This window comes from Bidens hawaiensis, unplaced genomic scaffold (assembly GCF_021521415.1).
Source record: "Bidens hawaiensis isolate Kalapana, Puna unplaced genomic scaffold, B.hawaiensis_p1.1 tig00002617_1, whole genome shotgun sequence".
In the NCBI taxonomy this organism is placed as follows: Eukaryota; Viridiplantae; Streptophyta; class Magnoliopsida; order Asterales; family Asteraceae; genus Bidens; species Bidens hawaiensis.
Window position 1 is genome coordinate 2,687,710 of NW_027491142.1, and position 26,504 is coordinate 2,714,213.

The window sequence follows — 26,504 nt, forward strand, 5'->3', positions numbered from 1 at the left end:
GGTTTTAAAAAATAAAACAAAACAACAAAACTGTTGAACCCGGGTCCCCTAATTGAAACACTCGTGAAGTAACCAGTGGACCAACATGTTAATTTATTGAAAGAATAGAAACTGATATAGATATACAAACATTCCAGATCATCTTCTACACTAACAAACCCTAGAATCTTAATCTGTTAATTGGCTTCATGTTTGCACAAATTAGGTTAGGGGTTTAGTTAGACAGGTTTAAAGGATTCAAAAACATATTTTACTTACCTATTTTGGTGTCGGAATGACGAAGAACAAGCCCGCCGGAGTTTGGTTTTCTTTGGAAATTTTTTAGAAGTTTTAGAGAGTGTTATTGATGAATATGAAGGTTGGAGCGAGTTTATAAGAAGCCTAGGGTCCTATTATACTACAAATTGGAACGTATGGGCGTTAATTGATCGTTAATGATATCTTGATTATTTCCGGCCGTTAAGACCATCCGCTATGGTGAGGGGCTTCGAAGCCCCTCCACCGTGCCACGTCAGCGCCACGTAAGCACCGAGGGCATCGAAGTCCCACCCCAAAGATGCCCTGCTATGGTTTAATGACCCATGGGCGCCCCTATTATATATATATATATATGCATATGTATGTATGTGTGAGAGAGAGATGGAGAGAGCTGCTGAGAGGGGCCCCACCAAATTCTTTCATCCGCGCCGGCCAACGCAACGATCGGATTGTTGGCGCCCACCCTCCAACTGTGCCCCACTACGGTGTTTGCCGCCCTTTGGCGCCCAAAAAATCGCCCCCACCAAGCCCCATAGAGGATGGTCTAATAGCTTTAATTTGCATGTAAATGGACGTTATAACCGGTTAATATTGTTGATTATTGTTTGCCGTTATGTTCTACGGGTTGTATGATCTTTAATTGGATTAAAAGCGATGTTTAACTTGGGTTTGGGTTTGGGTTTGGCCGGAGACGTTTTCCGGTGGCCGGAAACGGCGCCGGAAAAACGTGGGTAAGGGAAGGGTGGCTGGGTTGGTTTATTTAATATATTATTATATTTTAAACATTTTACACAAATCACCCTTGTAGTTTCAAGTTGTATCAAAGTATAATTTAAAGTGTAATTTACAGGTTGAACCTTGTACTTTTAGATATTATATAAAGGTGATAAAAGTTACCAAGTTGGATTATTTTTCGTATAATACCTGGATAGTTCGGGACTCGTTTAAGTATGCATGTTTGAACTTGGAGTTTCGTTATTGAACCACACGAAATAGAAAAAGAACGAATAGTGACTATTAAACGTCGTAATTGTTATTAAACAAATGAACGATAATTATATATGTAGTATACGAATGGTATGAATACCTCGAAACATCAAATTAAGTCGGTTAACGAAAATAATAAAAAAAAAATACATGAGACGAAACTTGACATATATATTTATATTTATACATATATTTAAAAACCGAAAATTTAAAAGAGTCAGATTTTCGGGTTTGAAAAGTAACGAATGTTACAATTCATGTCATTCCCACATGGTAACCAAACATGTCAATGGAATGGTAATGGTCAATTCCATTACCTTGTCCATTTCATTCCCTTGCTCATTACATTCCATCGCTCATTCCATTACCCCAAACCAAACAGACCCTAAAATAAACTAGTACGTAAAAAGACTGAAATGCCCCTAATATAACGTTGAATAATTAACGGAGTTAACGATTTAGACGACATTGGCAATAAATGAGAAACCTCAATGGTCCATATGCAAAAAATAAACTATTTTGACGAAAATCACATAGTTGAGCATACCTCAAGAACGATTTTAACACTTTGCTCTTAAATAAATTACATTTATTTAGTTAGATAAGAAACAACAAAAAAAAACAACTTTCTTGTAATCTATTTACGTTGAAGATAGTACGTTTAATAAATTATTCGTTTGCATGTTTGTTCATGTACATATATATCTGTAACGAATAATATAAAACAATCATATATTACGAGAGATAAAAACTAGTTATCTTAAATATATATAAATGAAATCTCTTTACATTTTCTCAAGCTGTCAGATTGCTTTATTTGTAAATGAAGGTTTACCATGTATTTGACCCGAATTCACGGTATGGGTCTCACTAAACCCAGATAGCCTTAAACGGGTTATAGAATCGCATTAAATTAAAAAATTAATCTCACGAAATATTTGATATGAAAATCATATAAAATAGGAATATGGTTGAATTATAATAAGAAGATTAGTTTTCCTAAGAAGGATAGGAAATAATCTTGTCCATTCATTTTAAAATTGAACGGTTGAGATTAGATTAGAGAGATCATCAAGTGTAAAACAAGGGTAAGGGCATAATAGGGATAACACATTTGTTAACTTTCTCTCCTCACATACAAAGCACATGTCAAATACCCCCATCATTTTAAAACGCTCATAACTTTTTTATACGACATTTTTTTTTCAAAACAATTTCACCATAATAACGAGTGTTTTTTTATCTTTTATATGAGTACCATATTGCTATATAAAAATAAAAAAAATTTCGTGGGTTTTTTACAAAGTGTGTTTTATCAAAATTGTGTTTTACAAAATTGTGTTATACAAGTGTGTTTTATTTTTTCATATTGTTTTTTGCATTGTGTTTTTTACATTGTGTAATTTAATTGTGTTTTTCATTGTGTTTTTATTTTCATAGTGTTTATTCCATTATGTTTTTTACATTGTGTTTTTCATAGTATTTTATTTTCCGACAAAATTTCCGAAGACTTTTCCGGCAAGATGGTGGCGGTGGGCGGTGGTGGTTGTAGGAGATAAGTGAAAATTTAAGTGGGTTTTAATTAAGTGAGTTTTAATTAAGTGGGTTTTTGAAATTAAATTAAGTGGGTTTTCAATATTTAGGTATTAGACAAAAATACCCTTCTTCCTAGCCTTCTTAGGATAATCAAACTTCTTATTTGATCATTTCTCAATAGAAATATACTAAAAATTAATATCCAAGTTTTTTAAAAGAAGATATTATTTATAATTAAGAAACAATTTATTGTAACAAAAAATTAAGCGGGTCATGGGTTTTACAAAACCCAGATAGTTTTAAAATCGGGTTATAATATTTCATTTATTTGTGAAACTCTTTTATCATCAAATCCTATGTATTTTATTAATCTCCTTACAATATATAAAATTAAAATCCAAAAAATATATATATAAATATTATAAACGAATAATATAAAACAACTCCATAATACAGGGGATAAAAGCTTCTATGTTCATAAACTAAACGCAAATAAATGCATAAACGGTATATTGTTTTAAATGATTTACAAATTTTCATGTATCCCCAGTATTCGTCTATCTTTCAAACGAACGAACACGGCCAAATTAACATATCTTCTCAATGAACTAACAAGAACAAGAACATCCGTAACTTTAAGTATTTATAATCGTTCATTATTATGAACGACCTCCGACAAAGAGAGTTAGATATTGGATTACAACCTATTGGCCTATTGCAACTTTCCACCTAGACTTAAAACCAACTATATATTGCAATTACATCTTTAAATGAGACACACACATTAACTCCAATTGCAATAGTTGTTGGTGCCAACCAAAGTTCTTACAACATGAACACCAATAACATGGAGGGAACTGATCAGAGCGCAAACCAGCATCCACAATTGCCAGCCAAAGGCACCACCTTCATAAGAACTTGCTTCAATGGAGTTAATACCTTATCTGGTAATTAATTAATCATTTAGTCACATGCTATAGAAGTTAACTTAAACTTTATGCATGATCATATCTCATATTTCCCAGCTCAATATTTTTGTTTTCACAAATAATCTGCAATACATGCATGTTCTCATATTTCCCAACTCAATATTTTCATCTTTCTTTCTTCTTTTTTTTTTATTTGTTTTGTTTTCACAAATAATCTGCTATAAAAACTTAACTTTATGCATGATCTCAAATTTCCCAGCTCTAAAATGTCATTTTTTAATAAACAAACAATCTGCAATAAAAACTTTAAAAAGTTTATGCATGATCTCATATATCCCATCTCAAAAGTGTCATTTTTTTATAATTTATTTCTTCAGGTGTGGGAATATTATCAGTACCCTATGCACTCTCAAAAGGTGGCTGGTTAAGCCTGCTGTTACTATTATTAGTGGCTCTTTTATGTTTCTACACCGGGCTACTTCTTCGGCGATGCATGGATTCCGACCCCCTAATAAAATCCTACCCTGACATCGGCCACCTGGCGTTTGGTCAGAAAGGGCGAGCGATGGTTTCAACATTCTTGTACCTCGAGCTGTTTTTCGTGGCGGTGGAGTTTCTAATAATGGAAGGGGACAACTTACACAAGTTGTTTCCAAAAGAAAGTTTTGTGGTTTTTGGGAATAAGATTGGGGGGAAACAAGGGTTTGTGTTGTTGAGTGCTGCTGTTGTGCTGCCTACGACATGGCTAAGGAGTTTGGGTGTGTTGGCATATGTTTCTGCTGGTGGGGTGATGGCATCATTGGCTCTGGTGTTGGCTGTGTTTTGGGGTGGTGCTTTTGATGGAATTGGATTCCATGAAAGAGGGGAACTGTGGAATTGGAGTGGGATGTCAACTGCTATAAGTTTGTTCACTTTTTGTTATTGTGGTCATGCTGTCTTTCCAACTATATGCAATTCCATGAAAGACAAGTCTCAGTTCCCCAAGGTATAATAAAAGCTTTAAAATGGTTGGTTTAAAGGTGAAAAACTAAATAAAGTCTCTAGTTTTGACTTTTTTTTTAAATAAAAAAAATAAAGTTGAATATGGTTTTAACAATTTTTTAAGCCGAGTAACTTTTATATTTTACATTATTTAGAAAAGTTGATAAAATCGAGATTTATTACTTTAATCTGATCGATCAAAATATTACTATATATAAAAGACGATTTTCTTTTAACATTACTATCGGTATAAGGTTGTGTCGTTATATAGCGTATACAGCATAATAATAATTCTTAACATGAAAACAGTGAGAATCAATTTGTTGTTATCATTAGGTTTAGTTTTATAGTTGTTTGTTGTTATTCTTTGTTCGTATTTGCTAATTTTCGAATATGAGACGTTATAAGTATTTGTTGATTTATATTTTGTTGTTATTATTATATTTTTTTCTTTTGCTGTTATAAGTATTGTTGGTATTTGCTGTTATTATTTTGTTCTTGATTTTTTATTATTTTGTTGTAATTTTTAGGTTTTTTTCTTTGTTATTATAAGTCATTGTTTATGTAGATTGGTATTGTAGTTGTTATTGTTTCTTGCGTTCTCAGTTTTTTATAAATTAGTGTTATTTCCTACGTTCTCATGTTAAGATTAAAATGTACATGAACCTTCCCCCAGCATATATTACCTAAAACTGATCATTTTTATGGTCATTTTAACGTAAATAACCTTCTTACTTTTTATTCAGGTTCTAGTTGTTTGCTTTATTATAAGCACTATCAGTTATGGATCAATGTCAATATTTGGTTACCTCATGTTTGGGGAACACCTAACATCACAAGTTACGTTAAATCTTCCCACAAAATACATAAGCTCAAAAATAGCAATCTACACGACACTGATCAACCCGGTATCCAAATACGCTCTAGTCATATCACCAATTGCAACCGCGGTAGAAGAAACATTTCCTTTTCGTGAAAGCAGGCTGATGAGTTGTCTTCTTCGAACATTTCTGGTGATAAGCACGGTGTTTGTGGCATTGGTGGTCCCGTATTTTGGATATGTGATGGCGTTTATCGGGGCGTTTTTAAGCATTACAGTGTCCGTATTGCTTCCGTGTTTGTGTTATTGCAAGATCGTCATAGGATTTAAGAAATTCAGGGTGGAACTGATGATGATTTACATGATCTTGTTGTTTGGAACGTTTGTTGCAATAATAGGTACTTACACTGCTGTAACAGACATTATAAAGGAGGTTTTACCTAAATAAAAGTGAAACTTTAATAACTATATATATATCTATTGTACTTCAAAATTGTGTATAACTTCATGTTATAATTTCTTGGTACTTTTATTTACCTTCATAGTCGACACTCCTAAAATTCGCCTATTGTCTACTTTGTGGGACTCCCATCGCGCACCAATAAGAACATTTTATACATGACATTCAATAGTAGCAAGAGGACGAGTTATTTTATCGAGCTATATATGATCTACTTTAGGTTGCTAAGAATTAAGATTTTACCGAGTTATTTTATTCGTTTTAGCCAGTAATTAATCCATATGTTTGTACAACTCAAGTGAAGTAAGATTGGATCAAATCAAGATTTTACGATCTTATATATGTTCAAGATTATGTTCTTATGAAAGATCTTATGCTTGACAAGCTCCAATACAAGATTAACAATTTTTATGTAATAAGATCGATAAACATAATGCATTAATTAAGATTAACTTTTAAATACGATTGTAAAAAAATTTTTACCCTAAAGTTATATGTTAAACGGGAAAGTGAATACGATGTTGTTAGTCGTGTAACCTTACACACAAAACCAATAAAAACTACGTAGTTCTAATTTAAACCTCATCATTTATCTAAACACATTTCCTTTTTTTATAAAAATCTGAATTAATTAATATTGAAAATGGAAAACGTTAGCTGCACCTTCTTCCCCCAAATTTAGAGGTGGGCAAGTAAACCGGTTAACCGAACCGAACCGGTTTGAAACCGATTATGTAGAAACTAGCTTCGAACCGATTGAAACCGTCGTTTTGGAACCGGTTTGTAATTTTCTCTATCAAAACCAGTTCCAAATCGATTAACCAAACCGAAACCGACCAAAACCCGAACCGAAACTTATCAAAACCCGAACCGGTGTTTCTTTGGTGATTGTTGCCTATTAATGTAAAATTTTAATTTTGTTTTCTCTTATTCAAGATCTATTAAATTAGTGGATTTTTTTGTTTTAATGTGATGGGGTATTTTTGTCATTTTACACCTACTTAACTGACAAAGTTAACCGCTCGCTAGGTTGAGATTGTTGCTAGTAGCAAAGTTGAAAGTTAGAGTGGTGGGTAGTCATATTAGTAGTTGGGATTAATATTGGTCGATAGTAGATAGTTTGGATTATTAATATCCAATTTTCCTAATTTAAAATAGACGAGGGATTTAAAATCAAAACTACGTAGTTTTGATTGGCTTTACGTGTAAGGTTACACGGCTAACAACACCGTATTTACTTTCCCCTATGTTAAATATATATATATATATATACTAGTTTTTATCCCCCGTATTACGGGGGTTGTTTGATATTATTTGTTTCTAATATTTGTTTATTTTTTGAATTTTTATTTTTTGATTGCATTAAAGGTAATAATATACTTATGGTTTGATGATAAATTGTTTCACAAATAAATGAGATGTTATAACCTGGTTTAAAAGGTATATGGGTTTGATGAGACCCAAGACCCGTTTATTTTTTTACTATAAAATTGGTTTTTAATTATAAATAATATATATATATATTTTAAATAAATCAAAAATTAATTTTTAGTATATCCCTACTTTATAGGATTTTTATATCAATATTTGGTGAGATTAGTTTTTAATTTAATGAGATGTTATAACTCGTTTAAGAAATATCTGGGTTTGATGAGACTCACACCCGTAATTCGGGTCAAATGCATGAGAAGCCTCCATTTAAAAATCAAGCAAATATGGTGAGTCCAAAAAAAGGGGGAGCGACTACATCGCGACACATAGAATTTTTATGTTTTCATTTATAATATATATATACACACACACTAGGTTGGTTACCCGTGTAGCACACGGGTTAGAATAAGTAATTTTTTAAAATAATAATATAATGTGAAATACAAAAAAATAATGTATCACATATATAAAGATATGCTATACAGTAAAAAAGTTACACATTACGTAATTTGGAAATAAAAATTTGTTAAAAAAATCATAAGTCATAAAATATTTATTTGTTCTTTTCTATATCAAAACTTAGTTGTAAATGACAACTTTTTTAAACCAACTCGTGGAGCAAAACTCAATATAATCTTAAACTGTTTTGACATGAAAAATGTTTGATACTTTAATCGGTTAAAGAAACCCACCCGTTTTGTGTTGGTTACTTATAAAAATCTAATATTAATAACTAATGCAATACATTTTATATTAAACAAATTAACATATTTATGATGGTATTAATTCTTTTAAATTATGATGGAATTATTAAAAATTGAAAATGAAATATTAAAAAGAGAAATGTAGTTAATGTGAGAGAAATGAGGAAAAACTATTAGACTAAAACCGTAGATTTCTACAAACTATAGGGACAAAAACTGTAGTTCACTCAATAATAATATATTGAAAAGAAAAAAAAGATAAAATATAAAACTATTAATAAGAAAAAGAAATATATATTTAACATGAGAGAAATGAGAAGATTTTGTAAGGATCACTTATGTGTAATGACATTAAGACCCATGTAGAACACAAGTTAGAATAAATAAACTTGTTTAGATAATAACACAATGTAATATATCAAATGATATAAATATATAATATATGGTAGAATACATTACATTACACAATACGGAAATTAAAAGTTGTTGAAAATTAATAAATCTCAAAATATTTTTTTGTATACAGTATTTGTAGTTTTAACCTACATATCAAAATTAGTAGTTTCATTTTATTTTTTATTTCAAATTTAGATAATGAAACACATCACTTACCATGTGTTAAAACAGGTTGTCTAGAAAACAAATCAAACTAGGGATGAGCATGGGATGGTACCGGTACCGATCCCGATTTTCCTGATCCCGAAAATTGAAAATTCTTGGTACCGTTACCGGTACCGAAATATTCGGTTCGGTACTGGTACCGGGATAGTACCGGTACCGAGGGTAAAAATCGGGAAATACCGGTACCGTACCGATCCCGAAACTTAAAACTTTGATACCGATTCGGTACCAAATCGGTACCGATTTCGGTATGGTACCGGTACCAATTTTTCTCATCCCTAAATCAAACCATCTATAGTGATTGACTTTAGCTTTTATTAATCTTCATTGCAAAACAAACATAAAGTTAAAATTTATTTATTTGAAATTAATTATTTTATCTAAATCAACGTGAAAATTTGTTACTTATAAAAGCTTAATATTAATAACTAATACAACATATTTATATAAAACTAAATAATATATCTATGTTTGTATTAAACTTTTAAATTAACAAATAATTATTAAAAAGAGAAAATAATTGATTTAGAAGGAAAAAAAAAGAGTAAAATATAAAACTATTAATAAAAAGGTAAATGCATTTAATAAGAGGGAGATGTGGGAAATTTTGTAAGATGATGTAATGTGGTATTAAGAACATTTATTATATATATATATATATATATATATATATATATATATATAAAGGATCCAATACAATAATCTCTTATCATACAATAGGTACGCGAGTTTCTACGCCATCAATTTTCAAAAATCACGCACTGCTCTGATCCTCTGCTCCATCAACTCTGATCCACTACTCCATCGATTATGTACACCTTCACCGTCACCCTCCAATGATTGCATCCACCGTCGCAATCGTCGACGGTACCGTCGTGAACACCATCTTCCTCGTCACGCCTTTTTCACATGTCAGTTGATAAAATTGACCAATTGAAATTTAAATGTTGAACTGATTGATCAATTAAAATTTTGAAATTGGTCCAATTAATCATCAATCTGAAGTTTCAATTAATCAATTTTGAGTTTTGGGTAAACCCGGTTGCAGACGTTCCAAATTTTGTTCATATGATCGAATCAATGATAAAATTAACGGTCGATTGATGTTTGTTTGATGATTATGAGATTATATGAAGTGATTTCAGTGTTCAATTACATGTTTACAAGTGTTTAATTTTTTTTTGTTAGTTTTAGAAGTTCTGAACACCCAGAACTTCTTAGAACTTCTAAACTTTTTTGAACACCCAGAACTTCTAAACTTAAACTTTATCAGGATTCAGAACTTCTAAACTTTTTTGAACACCCAGAACTTCTTAGAACGTTTAAAGATGTTTATTTTTTTAACACCCAGAACATCTGTGAACGTATTAGAACGTTTAAAGATGTTCTTTGTTGGCCAGAACGTTTAAAGGTTTTCAGTTTTGTGTTCAGAACGTTTGAACATAATATTTTGAACCCTAATCAGAGCTCGATTGAGTGCATTATTTCTGCAATTCCATAATCGATTGATGTTTTTGTTAGAACTTCTAAACCTTTTTGTTAGAACTTCTAAAGTTTTGGTACATAACTTTTAAACTTGAACGTTTAAAGGTGTTCGTTTTTTCTCAGAACGTTTAAATGCACAATGTCTTCACTTTTGTTTAACATCCAAAATAAGTTGCAACTGTAAAATTGAAGGCTCAAATATGTATGATTAGGCGAAACATTGAAGAAAAAACAATAATCGTTTGTTTAATTGTAAAAAAAATTGACCGATTGTGTTTGAAGTTTATTCGCAGGTAACAAACATTTTTTAGGTTTAGATAACTCAATTTAGTTTGATGTCAATCTGTAGATCCAATTTGATATGGATCGACGATTGAATTATATTGATATGGATGGACGTCTGATGAATCAATTGATGAATTAGATTGTAGAATTAGATTTAGGTTATTTACGATTATGCCACCGCGTTAAATCGACGTTTTATAAATTTCGCATACCTAATGTACGATAACTGATTATTGTACAATAACCCACCCCTATATATATATATATGTATATATATATATATATATATGTATATATATATATATGTATATAAACAACCAATTAGAATCCTAATAACATTGTAATCCTTCTAAAGACATTCTTATCATACAATTTTGAAATAATTTTTTATTTTATGCATGTTTTCTAATTTATATATACGTTAAAAAACTTTTTATTTTTGTATTAAATGACTAACAAACATATAATGCCTAGATATTCCGTACGGAGTGATCCAATGGCAAGAGGTCACCGCCAGCCAGCCCAACTCAACCGTACGGAGCTCTCAAGCGCCTCTAAGTTATCTCCATTTCCAGAGAAAACCCATCGACCCGAAGGCCCACTGGTGGTAAAACCCAGATACCCTCAATATCGAACTAGAGATCATAATGATCACAGTCTTCCTTCATTGATCCACTCATGTCCCCTAAAATGTTGTAAGCGAGGTTTGAACTTGAGTCTTCATCAGTGACGAAGCTTGGTCTACGATACCGGGGGAGGGGGGGGACTCAAAATGTATTAAAACAATTCACAAACGAGGGGGGTCGGGCTTAAATTTTTGATCGAAAACGGCAAAGTTTACACCATGTATAAAAAAATTTATGGCAAAACGGGTAAATTTACACTAAATACGCAAAAAAATATAAAAAGGGGGGGGGGGGCCCGGGCCATAACTATACTTCACCTATAGTCTTCATTAAAAAACTCAAGTTTCCTACCATTACACCACATTAAAAAGGACTTTTTCTCTACAAGTATTGTAAATAGCTTATAAAAATCATAATTCCTTTTATAGTATTTTTCTTTTTCATTTTTCTTTATCCTGCCTACCAAAATCATAAATAGTTTGTTATAAAACAGGTAATAATAGAAAACATAAAAACTAAATTACCATAAAAATGAATAATATATACATACAACATAAAATATATGTATTTTTATAGTCAAAAAAATGTCATAAAATAATAACTAAGTTTAAAAAATATTTCAATTAATCACTCATATAATTTTGACCAAAATTAGGTTATTAAATCTTCAAAAAAAGTCTCCTCGATTTTTTGTACGTCAAGAAAGAAATAAAGAAGAAGATGTGGGGTCGGAATTTGCAATATGTGTGGTTATATTTAAATAAAATTAAAAAAAAAGAACTTATATATTAATAATTAAAAATATAAAAAAAACAAAAAAACTCACATCACCACTCCACATTAATATAAAAAAAACAGATAAAAGATATTTCCTCATTGACAAAAAAAACATACTAAAACATATAACTTAAACAAGAGAAAATATGATTCGCGTTCATGTACAAATAGGAGGGCGCACGATGCGACACTAATTCTCAAATTGCGTGTCATTAGTCTGCGTACTTCTCGGATGGGCACAAATGACTCCCTCCGTAAGTTCTCCGTCCAACGGAATCATGAAATAACTATTATACCCCATTCTGGCGCCCACTTTACATCCATGTACTATAGAAATATTCAGTTTGCGTCCTCCCGTCATAATTTCGTTCCATTTTTTTTATTTACTGGTTTTTAAAATTTTAAACCTCCAAGTTTATAATACATAACATTTGCCGCTCAAAAATTAAAAAAAAACAATTTTTTTTATAAAACTGTATCCTAAACTGTAGAAAAACTTTACTTTTTCAAAAGTTTAACATCAAAGTATATAAAAACTCATTTTTACTTATAAAAACTTTTAAAAAGTCATACTTTTTTTAAAAACTTTTACACCAAATTATATAAAACTTCATTCCAAAATTTATAAAATTTTAAGCTTTATTTTTAAACTTTAACACAATTTATATAAAACTTCGTTCCAAAACTTTAAAAAAAGTTATTTTCTAAACTTTAACACCAATTTTTATAAAATTGCATTCAAAGCTTTAAAAAAACTTGTTTTTTTAAACTTTTACATCAAATTTAACATCATACTACATAACCCATCCAATATCCAACATAATTATCCAATATAATAATATAATACTAGATTTGTACTCGCGTGATGCGCCGGTACATTAACGTGTATTTGGTTGGTGGAAGTTCGTTATAATAGTTGTGGTAGATTAGTGTGCATTCGCTTGGTGGAAGTTCGTTATGTTACCGACACTAAACTGAAAACATTGATCTATTAACGTAGAAAACAATAGTGACACTTGTATAACTTATAATATAAAAAACTAACATATTAAAGAAAAAACAAATACAACTTATGATCAAAACGACGTGAAATTGGTTGGTAACGGTTAGCTTCGTATGTAACTGACACTAAACCCAAAGATTAAATTAGCAAATGTCCAGAATACTCGCATAACTTATTATACCAAAGAACTACTCATTTAAAACGATGTTTATTAGGTTAGTAAAACTCGGCCGTTACAGCGGCAAGTAGACGCGAATAGGGTCGATTTCGGTTATGTTCGTTGTGACACAGGAACTAAAAACAAAACAAAACACTGGTCGGTACCTGGGTGTTACGGTGGCTAGAACACGCAAATTGGGTCGGTCTCGTTACTTCGTTACGATGCTGAACTAAAAGATAATCAAAATATTGTATGACACATCACAAGTTGGTGTTGCCACGTGGACCAATGATGTTTGTTACTGTTGTAAAACTAAAAGAAACAACGGTCGGTAAAACCAGAGTATTTAGCGGAGAGTCGATCCGAATTGGGTTGTTTCGGTTACCTCTGTTACGATATTGGAATTGAAAAAAAAAAGGTGTCAGAAGCTAGGGCCACCACGTAGACCATTTAAGGTCTTGCGGCACCAAACTTCTCAAATATTATATATAATAAATAATAATTAGTTAGATTTAAAAAAAAAAAGAAAGAAAGAAACATGATCATTAATACTATTAAACCGAACAATCCATTAATATTAGTAAACCTAATAATTATAGTAATCCTAACAATCTCCCGACAACGCCACGGCTACGCCATGAAAGGACACTTCCAACTGTAGTCAAACAATAAGCGAAAAAATGGCAAACCACACTTGAGTGCACCGTCAAATGGTAGGAATCCACGGTCACACGCAACCCGGCTACAATCGGACCTTACTATATTTTTCAAAACAAAAAATATTTTACTGTGTTGATGTTGAGCTCCATCGGTGTGAGGATGGTGGTGTCAGGTGGGATATGGAGGTGAGGCGGGTGGAGATAGTGGACTTAATACTTGCAATTTGAGAATTAGGGTCGCGAATGCGTGCCCGCTCATTTAGTAGAAGGACATTTATCATAATTTTCTCTTTAAATAAAATACGGAAGTACAGTGACTTAATTTGAACATTTTTAAACTTAAGTGACTTAATTTGAACATTTTTAAACTTAAGTGACTTAATTTGAACACTTTTAAAACATAGTATTCTACAAAGTTTAGGGGGCTATAGCATTTCAGACATGAAACGATAAGATACGATAATCTATGGTACTAAACACGAACACGACACGACAACTAATCATGTCATACTTTTGAAACACAAACACGAACCTGTTTAGTAACATGCTAAGACCTGTTAACGGACATGTTTAAAAACACAATGAATAATACATGTGTAATAAAAAAAAAAAAAATTAAAAACGAGCATAAAAGTTATAATTAATACATAATTCATATCATGTTTGAAAAAAAACTCATAAATCCATAACATACTTGAAACAAAAGACCTTAGAAACAAATCATAACATCCATTAAAAATATAATATCGGGTTTTGACGGGCATGAGTGAAATGTTGTGTGTATGTATGTATGACTTTTGGTCTATGACTTTATGAGTGTATATATATTTTTTAAAATTAAAAATATACACATATTATTTACAGGTTAACAGGTCTTTAACCTTTTAGGACACGAATTTAAACAGGTCGACCTGTTTAAGACACGAAATAGTTAAGCTCAAACTCATACACGTTAAAACCTATGCCGTGCCGTGTTAACATGTTAATGTCATAGAATTGACAGCCCTAACAAAGTTACCTTCATATTGATTAGTTTAAAAAAATCATGAATTCAAAAACCAAATCCATAATTTAAAATATTTACTCGCTACTCAAATTCCCTTTAGTTCATAACGGGTTTATATCAATACCGTTTAAAGTGAATGCTGAGCAAGTGACCAAAATGTCTGAGCCTGGTAAATCATTCAGTACAACCAGTTATATCTTATGAGGTAACTCAATAAAATTTAAAACCAGCATCGGTTCATATATACCAGATTGGCTTTATTCAAATCCGACCCAGATAGTTTGTTAGTTGACCCGAATTGCTTTAATTCAATTTGAAACCCTAACCGACACCAGAGCTGACGACAGATTCCGACATCTGTTTTCAGATTAAACCTCCATCCTATCTATCTTTCTCTTGTCTTCGTTGGTAAATCATTTTAATTCATTTTCTCTATGTTTTTTTTATTTTTATAAAATGTGAAAAGACATTGTGTAGCCTTTTACTCTAATAATTTGATTGATGATTGCTTACTCATAATCCACTTACTCACACCTAATCAAATACAACTTCATTCAATTCTGTCTGTCTCTGTTAATTAATGTTTGTTTATTTTTGTTCATTAAAGGCTTTTAGTTACTACTTAATGACTTTTCTGATCTTGTTATATAGATTTTATAACCAAAATCATTAATTTATATGTAAAATTAACATATCAATATGAATGTTAAATAAAAAAACATTGTTTGTGTTCGTGAACAAGTTCATTTCCTTATTGAACGAACACGGACAACAAGTTTCGTGAGATGAGTTGTTCGTTTTTCCGATAGTTACACCCCTAACTAAAATATTTCAGCATTTAATCACTTTTAAGTTAGAAATATGATGTATAGGTATACTATAAGTTTATTTTTCTGTTGTAGAGTTGTAAATAAGCTGCTGCTGCTGCTGATATGAGTAGACTATCCTTTAGACCACGCCCCCTCGACATTCACAAAAAACTACCAATTCTTAAATCTATTAAAGATTTTGAAGACGATGACACCCCCACATCCACCCGAACACAGCTTCTTCGACTTGTTGCTGAATCTGATAACGATACTCAGGTCTACCTTCAAACATTATTACTTCCAAATTACATTTCGCTCTTTTGGTTTTCTGAACTGCGAGTTTTTCAAATTTGTTGCTTAGGTACACCAAGCAGCTAGTAAGAAAACAGTTTCTGAAATACCGACCCCCGATATGTTATTGTCGATACATATGAACGAGATTATTCTCCCACTTTTAATCAACCGCCATCTTATCTTCGCGCGAGAGGAGGTTTGTTGAATGTTGATGTATTTTCTTAGTAATATGAACTTATTAGATAGTCTTTGCAGCACGGGCTGAGATAGGGGATTTTATCGAGTACGATCTTGATAATGAGGATGAAGATTGGCTTAACGAGTTTAATAAAGAAAGGACGGTTCTTCCAGCCGAAAAGTGAGTTATTTTTGTCCTACAAATTTTTAAATTTGAGTGTGTTGTTAAAAAGATAAAAACATAGAATGTGAGTTTTATGATTGGTACAGATTTGAGATGATTTTATTCAAGTTGGAAGTGTTGGATCATAAGGCCCGGGAACGAGCGGGAATTATAACTCCAACACTTGGCTCGCCAATTCCTGTACTTTTGAATTTTGAATCTGCAGTTGAGGTAGGAACCGATGCATCGTTGTTTGCATATAATTTGGTGTAGTTTATTAATAATTATTATATTATATTACATATTTGTTAGGCTCTTTAAGCTCTCTCTATACAGTATGGAGTTTTCCAGTCAATTTACGGTTACTGGAAAGAAAAGGTATGTCATTTTAAGTAAAAATATTCGTAATTTTTTACTTACTATGTGTGCTTTATAATTTTTGTTTTTATTTTTGACAGCGGGAGCGATGGCTAAAACCTATTTTGAGGCACTTGCAGGTTAGTTTCTTTTCATGTTTATTTAAGTGTTTTTATTCGGTTAGCATAGAATAAAACCTAGGACAAAATTTTAAAAACATTCTACCAACAATTTTGTAATGTTTTTTTGTATTTCAGCCACCGCCCCCAGTAACTGATACCAATCCATACAATGTGTTTAGACCGAGGGAGAAGGCTCACCGACTTCATACAAGAAGGGTCCGTGTTATTTATTGACTCAAACTCATTGTTTCATCTTTTAGTATTGTTATTATAAAATGTAATGTTCTGAATACATACATTTTCACGTGTTCAGATGCAAAGAAGGGAAAATAACGTGCAATCATTTGAAAAGCTTCGCCAGGTAGGCAAGCTTCATGTGTAATTATTAAAAAGCGGTTATTTTCATGCCAAGGTTTACGTTTTTGCTGGCTAACATAATTACATTTTAATATTAATATATTATCAGGTGAGGCGCAACCTCGACCAAGCCAAAAACTTACTAGAAGCTCTAATCAAGGTCACTCAATACAAACCCTCAACTTATGTTTAATTAGTTTTGCAAGTAACACTCACATGATGCATGGCTGATACAGAGAGAGGAGAAAAAGAGAGATGTCATGGAGAGTGAAGTTAACCTTCAAAGGATACAAATGAAATTCAAGGTAATAAATATATAATATATTTGTAACCAAAATTACTACTGCCTTGTATTTTATTAATATATTTACTGCAACTGTATGTTCTCAGGATGAAGCGCATAGTTTAGCTCTGTCCCATCTTTCCAGTCCAAATTTGTTTCAAGCGAGGATGAATTTATTGAGCAAGACGATTTTCCACACAAACGTATACGCTTCCAGCCTCACGGTTCTGGTGGGCCCATTAAGCGAGAGGCCAGGCGACTACCCGTCCCATATACTTGGCTCCATAAATCGGTACATTTCCTAACTTTAAAATATATAATTAATTTCAAAATGCATTAAATAGTTAACGTGTTAAATTTGATTTTGATTTGAAAACTTGTATGCAGGATCCACTTGAACCAGTATTATTGTTCACAAAACCTCTGCTCCCAGAAAAGTTGGCTGCTGCAGGAATTGTACCACCACGTGGTGGTAACAGTCGTGGAAGGATCGGTAGAGGCGGGAGAATAATATTCGATAGATGGAACCCGCTTATGCATACACCAATCGACTGTCGTGAGTGATCTTGTTTAGTAAGCAAATTAAAATGGCTTGTATTATCCTATGAATATGATTAACACTTGTACTTTATGCTTTGTAAATACAATTAAAACATCAATCTAGCATTTAAGTCATGATCAAATTCAAAATACATAGAACAAACGATAAAAGGAAACTAAGCAGACAAACACCCGATTCCGAATCGAGTATTCGGGAACACTAAAAACAAACCACTACAAACAATCCCAACCATCAATGGGAAACTTTGCATCACTTCATCCAGTTCATTCGTGTACCTCGGAAACAGACAGTTTGTAACTCGATGATCCGAAAACGCGATCGCCAAGAACACCATCGACGACATCCCCGCATGCACAAAATCCGAGAACCCGAGTTTATACCTTTCGTCTTTCGGCACATCAACGCCCGGTGGAGTCGTTTTAAACACACTCAACCACCAGGGCGTCGCGAACCCGTAGTAAATCTTCCCGTCCACCCCACGGAAACAATCGGTGAAATGGAAGAAGAAACACGACATGGTGCATATCGCAAGGAGGACGTTGATCATGAGGGTGGTGACTCTGGTGCATTCGCCTTTCCGGTAGATGGACGGAAGGACCATTTCGAATGTGAGAAGTGTTCCACTTGGAAGGAAGTTGACAAGCATGGAGGTTTTTGAGAGGGTTTTCTGGAAGCCGTTTGCGACGGCTCAACGTCTCCGGTTACCGGTGGTGGGGCCGGGTGGTGGCGGTGGTGGTGGTTGTGGGATTTGGTTGAAGTTGTATTGTGGGGAGGGGGTGTAGACTCTGACACCGATTTCATCCGTTTGTTGTTCCATTCGTTGTTAAGAAAGTAAAGTGGTCTGGTTTTTGTGTTTTGAGTTTGTATTTGGTTTTATGGTTATTATATGTTTGATTGTTGTAATAACTGTAAATTCAAATTTGGAACCGTGGCTAACCGTTTTTTAAGATTAATAATTGCGCCTTGAGTTTATGAGATTGCCACCTTTAGTACTTCTAGTTCCAGTTGTTGCTTTTCCACCTCCTAAGTCCAAAAGGTGGTGTTTGTTTACATGTTTAAAAGAACTAAGCTGAGCGAGGCATAGTTCGTGTATGTTTGTTAAACATTTATCGGACAAAGAGCCAGTTCACTAACACATGACTGAACAGAAATATTTGTTTGTGACACACTAAGGAGATGCTTATGTATGTGTTTGTGTTTGTTCATCAAATTTATAAACGAGCATGAATGAATATAAACGAATACAAATGAGCATATGCTGATTTGAAGTGGGTGTTGATAGGAATGGATTATAGATATATTGATAGTCCAAATCACACTCGGTTTTAAAATTGTGTCACATACACGGCCAATATTGGTATCGAGTATGACGTTCAGATTTCCAAATATAATTCTTGCTATTTTAGTCTTTGCATAACTTTACCACCCGAAGAAATTTAGAACCACAAACACTAATAATTGGTGAATCAATAGGTTATACTATTAAAGACGAGAAAATTATATATATTGGTATAATTTAGGATAACGGGTATGTGTGTTATGTCTGACAATTTCTAACACGTGCATATTAACACGACACGATTTTAAATAGGTTTTTGTTTTAACTTAACAAGGTTTACGTTTTAGCTTAACAAGTTATTTGCCTTAAACATGATGACATGCTTAAATTTGTGTCATGACAAATTAAGCACATATTAACTTGTTAATAACATTTTATACTTTTAACCTTAAAATATTTATTTTATTAAGGTATACTACATTGCTATGTATTAATGAAGATTTTTATGAATTTTTGTTTCAGATATATTAAAAAATATAAATTTGCTAAGGAATATTATGGTGAGGATTATGTGTTATGTATTAACTAAGACTTTTATAAACTTTGGGTAACTTTTGTTTCAACATGTATTTATTATTTATCGTATCCCTAAACTAGTAGTGTCATGTTAACCCAGGTTTGTGTTCTTGTTTAGAAAAAATGACACGATTACACCAACCTAACGTCTACAACCACAGGTAATCGTAAGCCATCGTGTCGTGTCTGACATATTACTCAAACCTAATGTATGCTTCAAGTAATCAAGTTAGATATCACCTAATCGTATGCATATTCCATACCGCATGCTTTTAAAAACTAATACCCGACCCTGGATACCCATACTAAATATTTTAGGTTTTAGGTATACCAGTCATATTCGGGTTTATTACCAGTGTTTTAAAAACCGGTTTGTACCGGCCGGTTAAACCGGTAATACTGGATTTCACATACTAGGCCGGTATTTTGTGTCCGGTTATTTTGGACGGTTTGCTAGAACATCAAACCGACAGTTTTTTCTAAAATACCGGTTCTAAGTCCAAGAGATTTTTGATATTTTGCGGCCCATATTTTCTAAAAATTAATTTTAACCTAGCGATTACATTGAAATGAGTAAACTTTTGGCTTATTTTTATGAAAATCAAGTGTTTTTGTATTATTTTTTATTATGAAATAACTTTTAGATTATATTTTTAATGAAATCATAAACTTTTGGGTTATTTTTTTAGTAAAAGTTGCATTTATATGAAAATAGAATGTAAATTATTCAAGCCGGTTGAACCTCCCGGTACAAACCGGTTCAACCAGTTGTACCATTTTTTAGACCAATCCGGTATAAGTAAAAAACCGGTTTTTAAAACATTGTTTATTACCATCCCTAGTTAAATAATGAAACAAAATGATTTGTAAACATCACCACCGACTAAATAGAACTTTCAAACACAACCTACAACACATTGACTTCCAAAAGTCAGCAATTAGGATTTGACATATTTTACACATCATTATAACAAAGGAAAATTGCACCCACTATTAGCAATTTGGGGCTCTAGCTATCAAGTTAACCAACCACCAGTTTCAAAATACCAAATTCTGTGCTAGCACTTATATATACACACAACTAATACCAAATTCTGTGCTAGCACTTATATATACACACAACTCATCACTTTATAACCTCTTTCTAGAACTCGAACACCCGACCCCATCACCACCACCCGACTGTGGTGAACCCGTCCCACTTTTCTTCATAGACAAACTCTTCTTAACCCGGTTTCGGTTTAGCAGTAACATAGCATTATGTGATGGCTGTGCACTCAGTGCACCTTCAACACAACTTCCCGCCTGAACACAGCCCCACGGTCTAGACGGTCCATCCTCACGAAACGGTCTGACCCGTGGGAACCCGCTTTTCAACTTCGATGAAGCTCGTTGATCGGGTGAGTATTTAGGCTCAGATTTAGCACAGACGGGACACGGCGGGTCCCCGTTTTGTGTTTTGGGTGTCGTTTGGTCCAAACATTCAGCATGAAACACATGTCGGCATGAAAGAACACCAGTAACTGGCATGTCTCCGCTTCTAATGATTTGGCGGGAACTCCACGGTGATCTTTGAGAAAGAAACCGCTCACACAAATTGCATTTATGACCATTGGATCTGGTAACCGAATCGGGTTCAGTGGGTTCAGAAACATCTGAAAAGTCAAAGTCAGAATGGTGGGTGTTGTCATCAGGGTTGTTTGAAAAGGCTAACGGGTGAACAGGTTTTGACATGAAGCAACCGCGAGTACTGAAATTATGCTGATAAGATTGTGATTTTGCCATTGGTTCATAATCGCTGCCGTCTGAGTTTGAAGAAAGTGAAGCTCTGCCATCATGAGGAGCCGAAAGTCCCTAACAAAATGTTAAATGTATAACCAATGACATAATATGTAAGTTGTGAGCTAAACTTTGAATAAAAAGATTTAGAAGGTTTTATGCACAATTGTGAATATCAGAAAACAATACCTCAGAAGTAGGTGACAACGATAGCGGTCCCAAAACTGCACAGTATATCAGCATAGAGAATATGATCATAGATATAGAGAATAGTCAGAATAAAAATAATAAAAAACGTTAACCACTACCTCGTTTTGAAGAATTAGCATATTCATCAAGAGTGATTTCTTGAACTATAGGTGGGGTCCACTGCTGAGCTGGAGATAACTCAGACGGGCTACTAAAAAACGCCCCGAATCCATCAGAAGTAGAATGGCGGTGATTGGGTAAATAATTTGCCCTAAACCAGTTTCTACTTCCCCTACCGTTAGAAGAAGTAGACGAACCGTATAACCGACTTCCTTCTTCAGAACCAAATGATTGTGCTTCGTTTTGGAACCGGAAGTCCCATCTTGGTGGGGGAGGTGAGAAGCTGGTGTTGGTTCGCCAGTAGGGTTCGTGTGGACCCATGGACCAGTCCTGGCTAACCGCATTGGACCCATGTGGCCTTGCGGCCACACAACAGAGCGACCCCGTTTTAGCTATCTTTTGTAACACGCTTAATGTTGTGTAAAGACTGTCTCGATATGTTTGAATTCACAGTAATAACCCTGAAAGCAAGATAAACAAACATTTCATGATTCAAAAAAGAGTTGAAAAAGTCACGTCTAGGCGGCGATTAATCCCAAATCGGTGCTTGGCAGATGGGATTTCCGAAAAACATCGCTCCAAACTAATCGATAGTCTTAAATTCGGTCAAAAAAAGATCAAATTTCGGGTAATTTTTGCTGATAAATCCGTGTATTTTTGTAGATATATGAAAAATACATATAATTTATTACAACATTGATTATTATTTCAATGACGAAAGAGTAAAGTTTGAGTTTTGAGATGAAGAGGTTACTTATTTTAAAGGAAAACCCTAAAAAGTAAATGTGATAATTCATTTCTATATAAAGACGAAGACTTTAATCACAAAAAACAATTAAAACCCAACCCCGGATTAGGTCATAATAACCTACTGAAACCAAAGTTCACATAAAACAGTGTAAAAGTCAACGAAGAGTCAAACAGTATGATCATAATTAATAGATTGAATAATTATAATGGGTATTGAAAAGCCTACTATACTAAGAAGGTGAATCGGATAAAGAAAAGAGGAGGTGGGTATTTGCTTACTGCAACGATTACGCCGGCTGGAGCGACGGTGGTGGCGATGTGTACGGACGGATAAGAAAATAAAACCCTAATAAAACGGAGAATGCGCCATTCTCATTTCTCTCTGATTTAATTTAATTTAATTTAATTTAGTTTTGGCTTTATGCTTCTTTCTTTGGTTTGGGTTTCTTTCTTCTTTTTGTATTTTTCTTTCTTTTTTAAAACTTTACTTTTTTCTTCAACTTTCATGCTTTCTTTTTCTTTTCTTTTCTTTCTTTTTTCGCTTTTTAAAATTTGTATTGACCAATTAACATTAATAATGGTTTTTGTTTAGTGTTAGAAAAAGTTATTACTTTTTAATTAGTTTAAATAAATTGTGAACTACTGGTAGGGGTGTTTTTTGGGTTGATTTTTCGGGTTTTGGATTTTTTGGGTCGGGTTCTTCGAGTTTCAAACTTTTAAATCTAGACCCGAAGCCAAACCCAAATGTCTCACAGGTTCTTCAGGTTAATGTAATTCGGGTTCGGGTTTTTCCGGGTTGAGTTAATCGGGTTTCAGGTATTCAAAAAACAATATGCATATGTATATATAAACTACAATACTAAAATTAAAACATGTTCTTCATCATTCTCGTAGCGTAAATAAGCGAATAAACCAACAAAACTCAATAAGCCAATCCAAAAAAGTGTAAAATTTAACAAAGTCCAACCAAAATAAAATTAAAAATAAAAATCCAACATAGTCGTAGGGGTGTTCATCGGATCGGATAACGGATTATTCGGGTTATTCGGTTCGGGTTATTCGGATTTGAGAATTTTTGGACCCTATCCGAAATCCGATCCGAATTAGGAATATTCCTATCTAATCCGAATCTATCCGAATTCAATTCCGATCGGATTCGGATAATATACGAAAAATCCAAAATTATCCGAATAATCAGAAATAAGCCTAAAATATTTTCCATTTTTTTCATAACATTTAATAAATTAGAATTACAATAAACATACAAACCGGAAAATACGAATTACTCTTAACACAAATTTAAAGCTTAAACTTCAAATAATAGTCTAATTAGTATACCAAACCGGAAAATATCACTAAAAACATGTTTTTTATTCGGATTAAACGGATATCCGAATAAAATGAACACTCCGAATTTTTTAAAATTCCATATCCGAATCCGATCTGAATCCTAATTAGTTATTCAGATATTCGGATTGATCCGATCCGAATATCCGAATAAGAATTCGGATCGGTTTATTTGGGTTTCGGTTTCGGTTCGGATTTCTTGAACACCCCTACATAGTCGTATTCAATCTTCACGTCCGATCCTTCATTTCCTCCTCCATTTCGAATAGTATATTAATAAAAAAAACAAACAAAATAAAAATTAGAATAGTTAGATATAACATGAACAAATATTTTTAACATAATAAAAATACCTTTATCAATTTCTTGTAAGAATAAAGAGTTGCTCGTCCTGCAAGTGAAATTGGAAATAAATGTAAGAATATAGCATCTTCAGTAGCACATTGGGCCGGTTAATGGGTGTTGGTGCATCTTCGTCTTCACGCCCATTAAATTGGTTAGCGTGGGTGAGAGCATTCATGGCGTATGATGGAATATGCCATGAGTTTGGGTTATCAATCTCGGGAATGATGATAGATGAATGGTGTAACATCCCAAAAATTTCCATAACAATTTTGACAATTTAAGATGTTGGGGGACCAATTAGTCATTTAGCTAAAATAAATATATAAAACTCTCATAAAGCAACACATGTCCGATGACTAATCGGATAAAATCGACATGTGTCCAATGACTAATCATATGGAATGACATGTGTTGCCACATGTCAACATGAAAGAACACGTGTCATCACAAGAATGAATGGTGGCAAGAGACGATCCGACCGAGAGTGTGAGTTTCAACTATAAATAATGGTCATATGTTGCTCATTTGTGACATCCCGAACACCAAACCACTCTCCATTTCTCGATGTTTGTGTCACGAGTTGGAGTCCTGATGCCACTATAGAGTTTCGACGTTTCATACCCTCGACACCCTGTGTATAGTCGAAGTACTCCTCGTTCTTCCTTAGGCGTTATACCCATTTCAAGGTAAAAGTTATGTTTAAGATATTTCAATTCATAGCTTAGATCTTAGTCGAGGGTATAGCCTAAACCTTGGAAAGTTTATAGATGTATTTAAGCTTTTTATTGGTTTACAAACGTAAATATTTCTTTATTATTAAGAAACATAAAGTTTTGCATACAAAGGTTATTGTCAATTGACTTTCTTCTAAAGAAAGAAACATCAATTTATGCACACACACACACACACACACACACACACACACACACACACACACACATATATATATAATTAAATTAAACAAGAAAAGCGTGATGGGCATTTAGTAACTGGAAGGGTGACAATACCGGTAGTCAAGTTTCTTGTCTAAAGAAAGTAATTCGTATAAATCCCAATCAACCGCGGGACTCGTTTACTTTCCTGGAGAGCTTGACGAGAGTGTTCAAACCTATTAGGCCAAAGCATGCCACACCAAACGTCATACGAACTAAAGTAATCATTCTGAATAAAAATGAATTTTATATCAAAAGAAATGTTTTATCAAGGTTTAAAGCTATAAATTGGAATAAAGGTATGAAGCTAGATCATTCGATTTAGATAAATTCTTAAACTATTATTCTCGAACTATAGGTCCGAGGTAATCATTCATCAAACACAGAGAAATTGTTAGTTGAACAACTTATCAAAAGGTGAATACGCTCAACCTTTTTATAGAGTTAGTACACCTAACCTTTTTAATATCGTGAATATGTGAAATCTTTTTTAAAAGTATATACTCTTCTAGATTATGAAGGGTTATCTATATGTAAAGAGTCAGAAAAGTATTTACATGAGGGTTGGTTCAAATCCTCTAAAGCGTATTGATACAAGGTAGTATTATACACTCAGGATAAAATACACATGTGTTTGGATCCTTACATATATGAGTTGTAGCGGGCACACTACAAACATACTGACCATGAGGCAAGTAACTATCTCTAGGGCGCATAACCATCTACTAAGTAGTCTGTGCGTATGTTTAGTTCCGATGAGATGGGATTGAGACCCACTGAGTCATTGAATGCTGTTGGTGATTGTGTCATAACAAATTATGAAAACCTTTTATCGAGTCAGCGTTATTCACCAACATATAACGGACGTATTTTTAAAAGTGTTTTCAGATAACCAGAAGTAAGGTATAGAAGTGAATATACCCGGTGGAGATAGAAGATCGCTAGGCATAGAATACAACTGATGGCTTAGCTAAGTTTTGTAAACGAATCATATGTAAAACTTATTTTAAAGCAAGTGCTTTTGTAAAATGGCTAGGCCCATAAGGCCATGTGTGACAAATGGTTTCCGGTGAAACCATCGAAAGCTTGCTCAGAAACAGTTCTGTTGTTAGCCATTTGAATGTCTGGTAAACTTCTCGGGCTTGATAGTGATGAATTTTCCAGTGTAGAAGTAGACTCTGACGGTTGTTTTTCTGATGAACTACAAGCCTCAGAATTCAACGGAGAAAATCCAAGATTATTCAGTGGTGGTCCTTGCGAACGAAGATGTGACATATACCTGAAAAACACAAAAGACCAAATAAACAAACTCGAAAACTTAAAAATAAAACAAAA

At 33.2% G+C, this 26,504-nt stretch overlaps 2 protein-coding genes and 2 pseudogenes across 3 annotated transcripts; 2 read left to right on the forward strand and 2 right to left on the reverse strand.

Annotated features, from left to right (window-relative positions):
- Positions 1 to 3,574: 3,574 nt before the first annotated feature.
- LOC143620574 (amino acid transporter AVT1I-like) lies at positions 3,575 to 5,959 on the forward strand. Its single transcript, XM_077092240.1, has 3 exons — positions 3,575 to 3,728; positions 4,088 to 4,695; positions 5,438 to 5,959. Exons 1-3 carry the CDS (start codon positions 3,614 to 3,616, stop codon positions 5,957 to 5,959), a joined length of 1,245 nt encoding a protein of 414 aa, XP_076948355.1. The 5' UTR covers positions 3,575 to 3,613.
- A 9,100-nt stretch (positions 5,960 to 15,059) lies between these two features.
- LOC143620617 (uncharacterized) lies at positions 15,060 to 17,854 on the forward strand (annotated as a pseudogene). Its single transcript, XR_013151364.1, has 13 exons — positions 15,060 to 15,132; positions 15,644 to 15,813; positions 15,899 to 16,027; positions 16,087 to 16,189; positions 16,279 to 16,402; positions 16,484 to 16,549; positions 16,630 to 16,668; positions 16,786 to 16,866; positions 16,964 to 17,011; positions 17,117 to 17,167; positions 17,244 to 17,312; positions 17,398 to 17,520; positions 17,678 to 17,854. The product of XR_013151364.1 is annotated as an uncharacterized LOC143620617 (transcript).
- Positions 17,834 to 18,888, reverse strand: LOC143620575 (protein DMP9 pseudogene; annotated as a pseudogene).
- Positions 18,889 to 20,799: 1,911 nt separating this feature from the next.
- LOC143620576 (uncharacterized) lies at positions 20,800 to 22,304 on the reverse strand. The gene is made up of 3 exons (XM_077092242.1): positions 21,795 to 22,304; positions 21,676 to 21,710; positions 20,800 to 21,561 (listed from the first exon to the last, which is right to left on the reverse strand). Exons 1-3 carry the CDS (start codon positions 22,114 to 22,116, stop codon positions 20,839 to 20,841), a joined length of 1,080 nt encoding a protein of 359 aa, XP_076948357.1. The 5' UTR covers positions 22,117 to 22,304; the 3' UTR covers positions 20,800 to 20,838.
- Positions 22,305 to 26,504: the final 4,200 nt, after the last annotated feature.

Coding starts and splice junctions, on each gene's coding strand:
- LOC143620574 (XM_077092240.1), top strand. CDS start 3,614: ATGAACACCAATAACATGGAGGGAACTGATCAGAGCGCAAACCAGCAT. Junction 3,729..4,087: donor TGGAGTTAATACCTTATCTG/GTAATTAATTAA, acceptor TTATTTCTTCAG/GTGTGGGAATATTATCAGTA. Junction 4,696..5,437: donor ACAAGTCTCAGTTCCCCAAG/GTATAATAAAAG, acceptor CTTTTTATTCAG/GTTCTAGTTGTTTGCTTTAT.
- LOC143620576 (XM_077092242.1), bottom strand. CDS start 22,116: ATGGGTCCACACGAACCCTACTGGCGAACCAACACCAGCTTCTCACCT. Junction 21,711..21,794: donor TGCTAATTCTTCAAAACGAG/GTAGTGGTTAAC, acceptor TATACTGTGCAG/TTTTGGGACCGCTATCGTTG. Junction 21,562..21,675: donor CGTTGTCACCTACTTCTGAG/GTATTGTTTTCT, acceptor ACATTTTGTTAG/GGACTTTCGGCTCCTCATGA.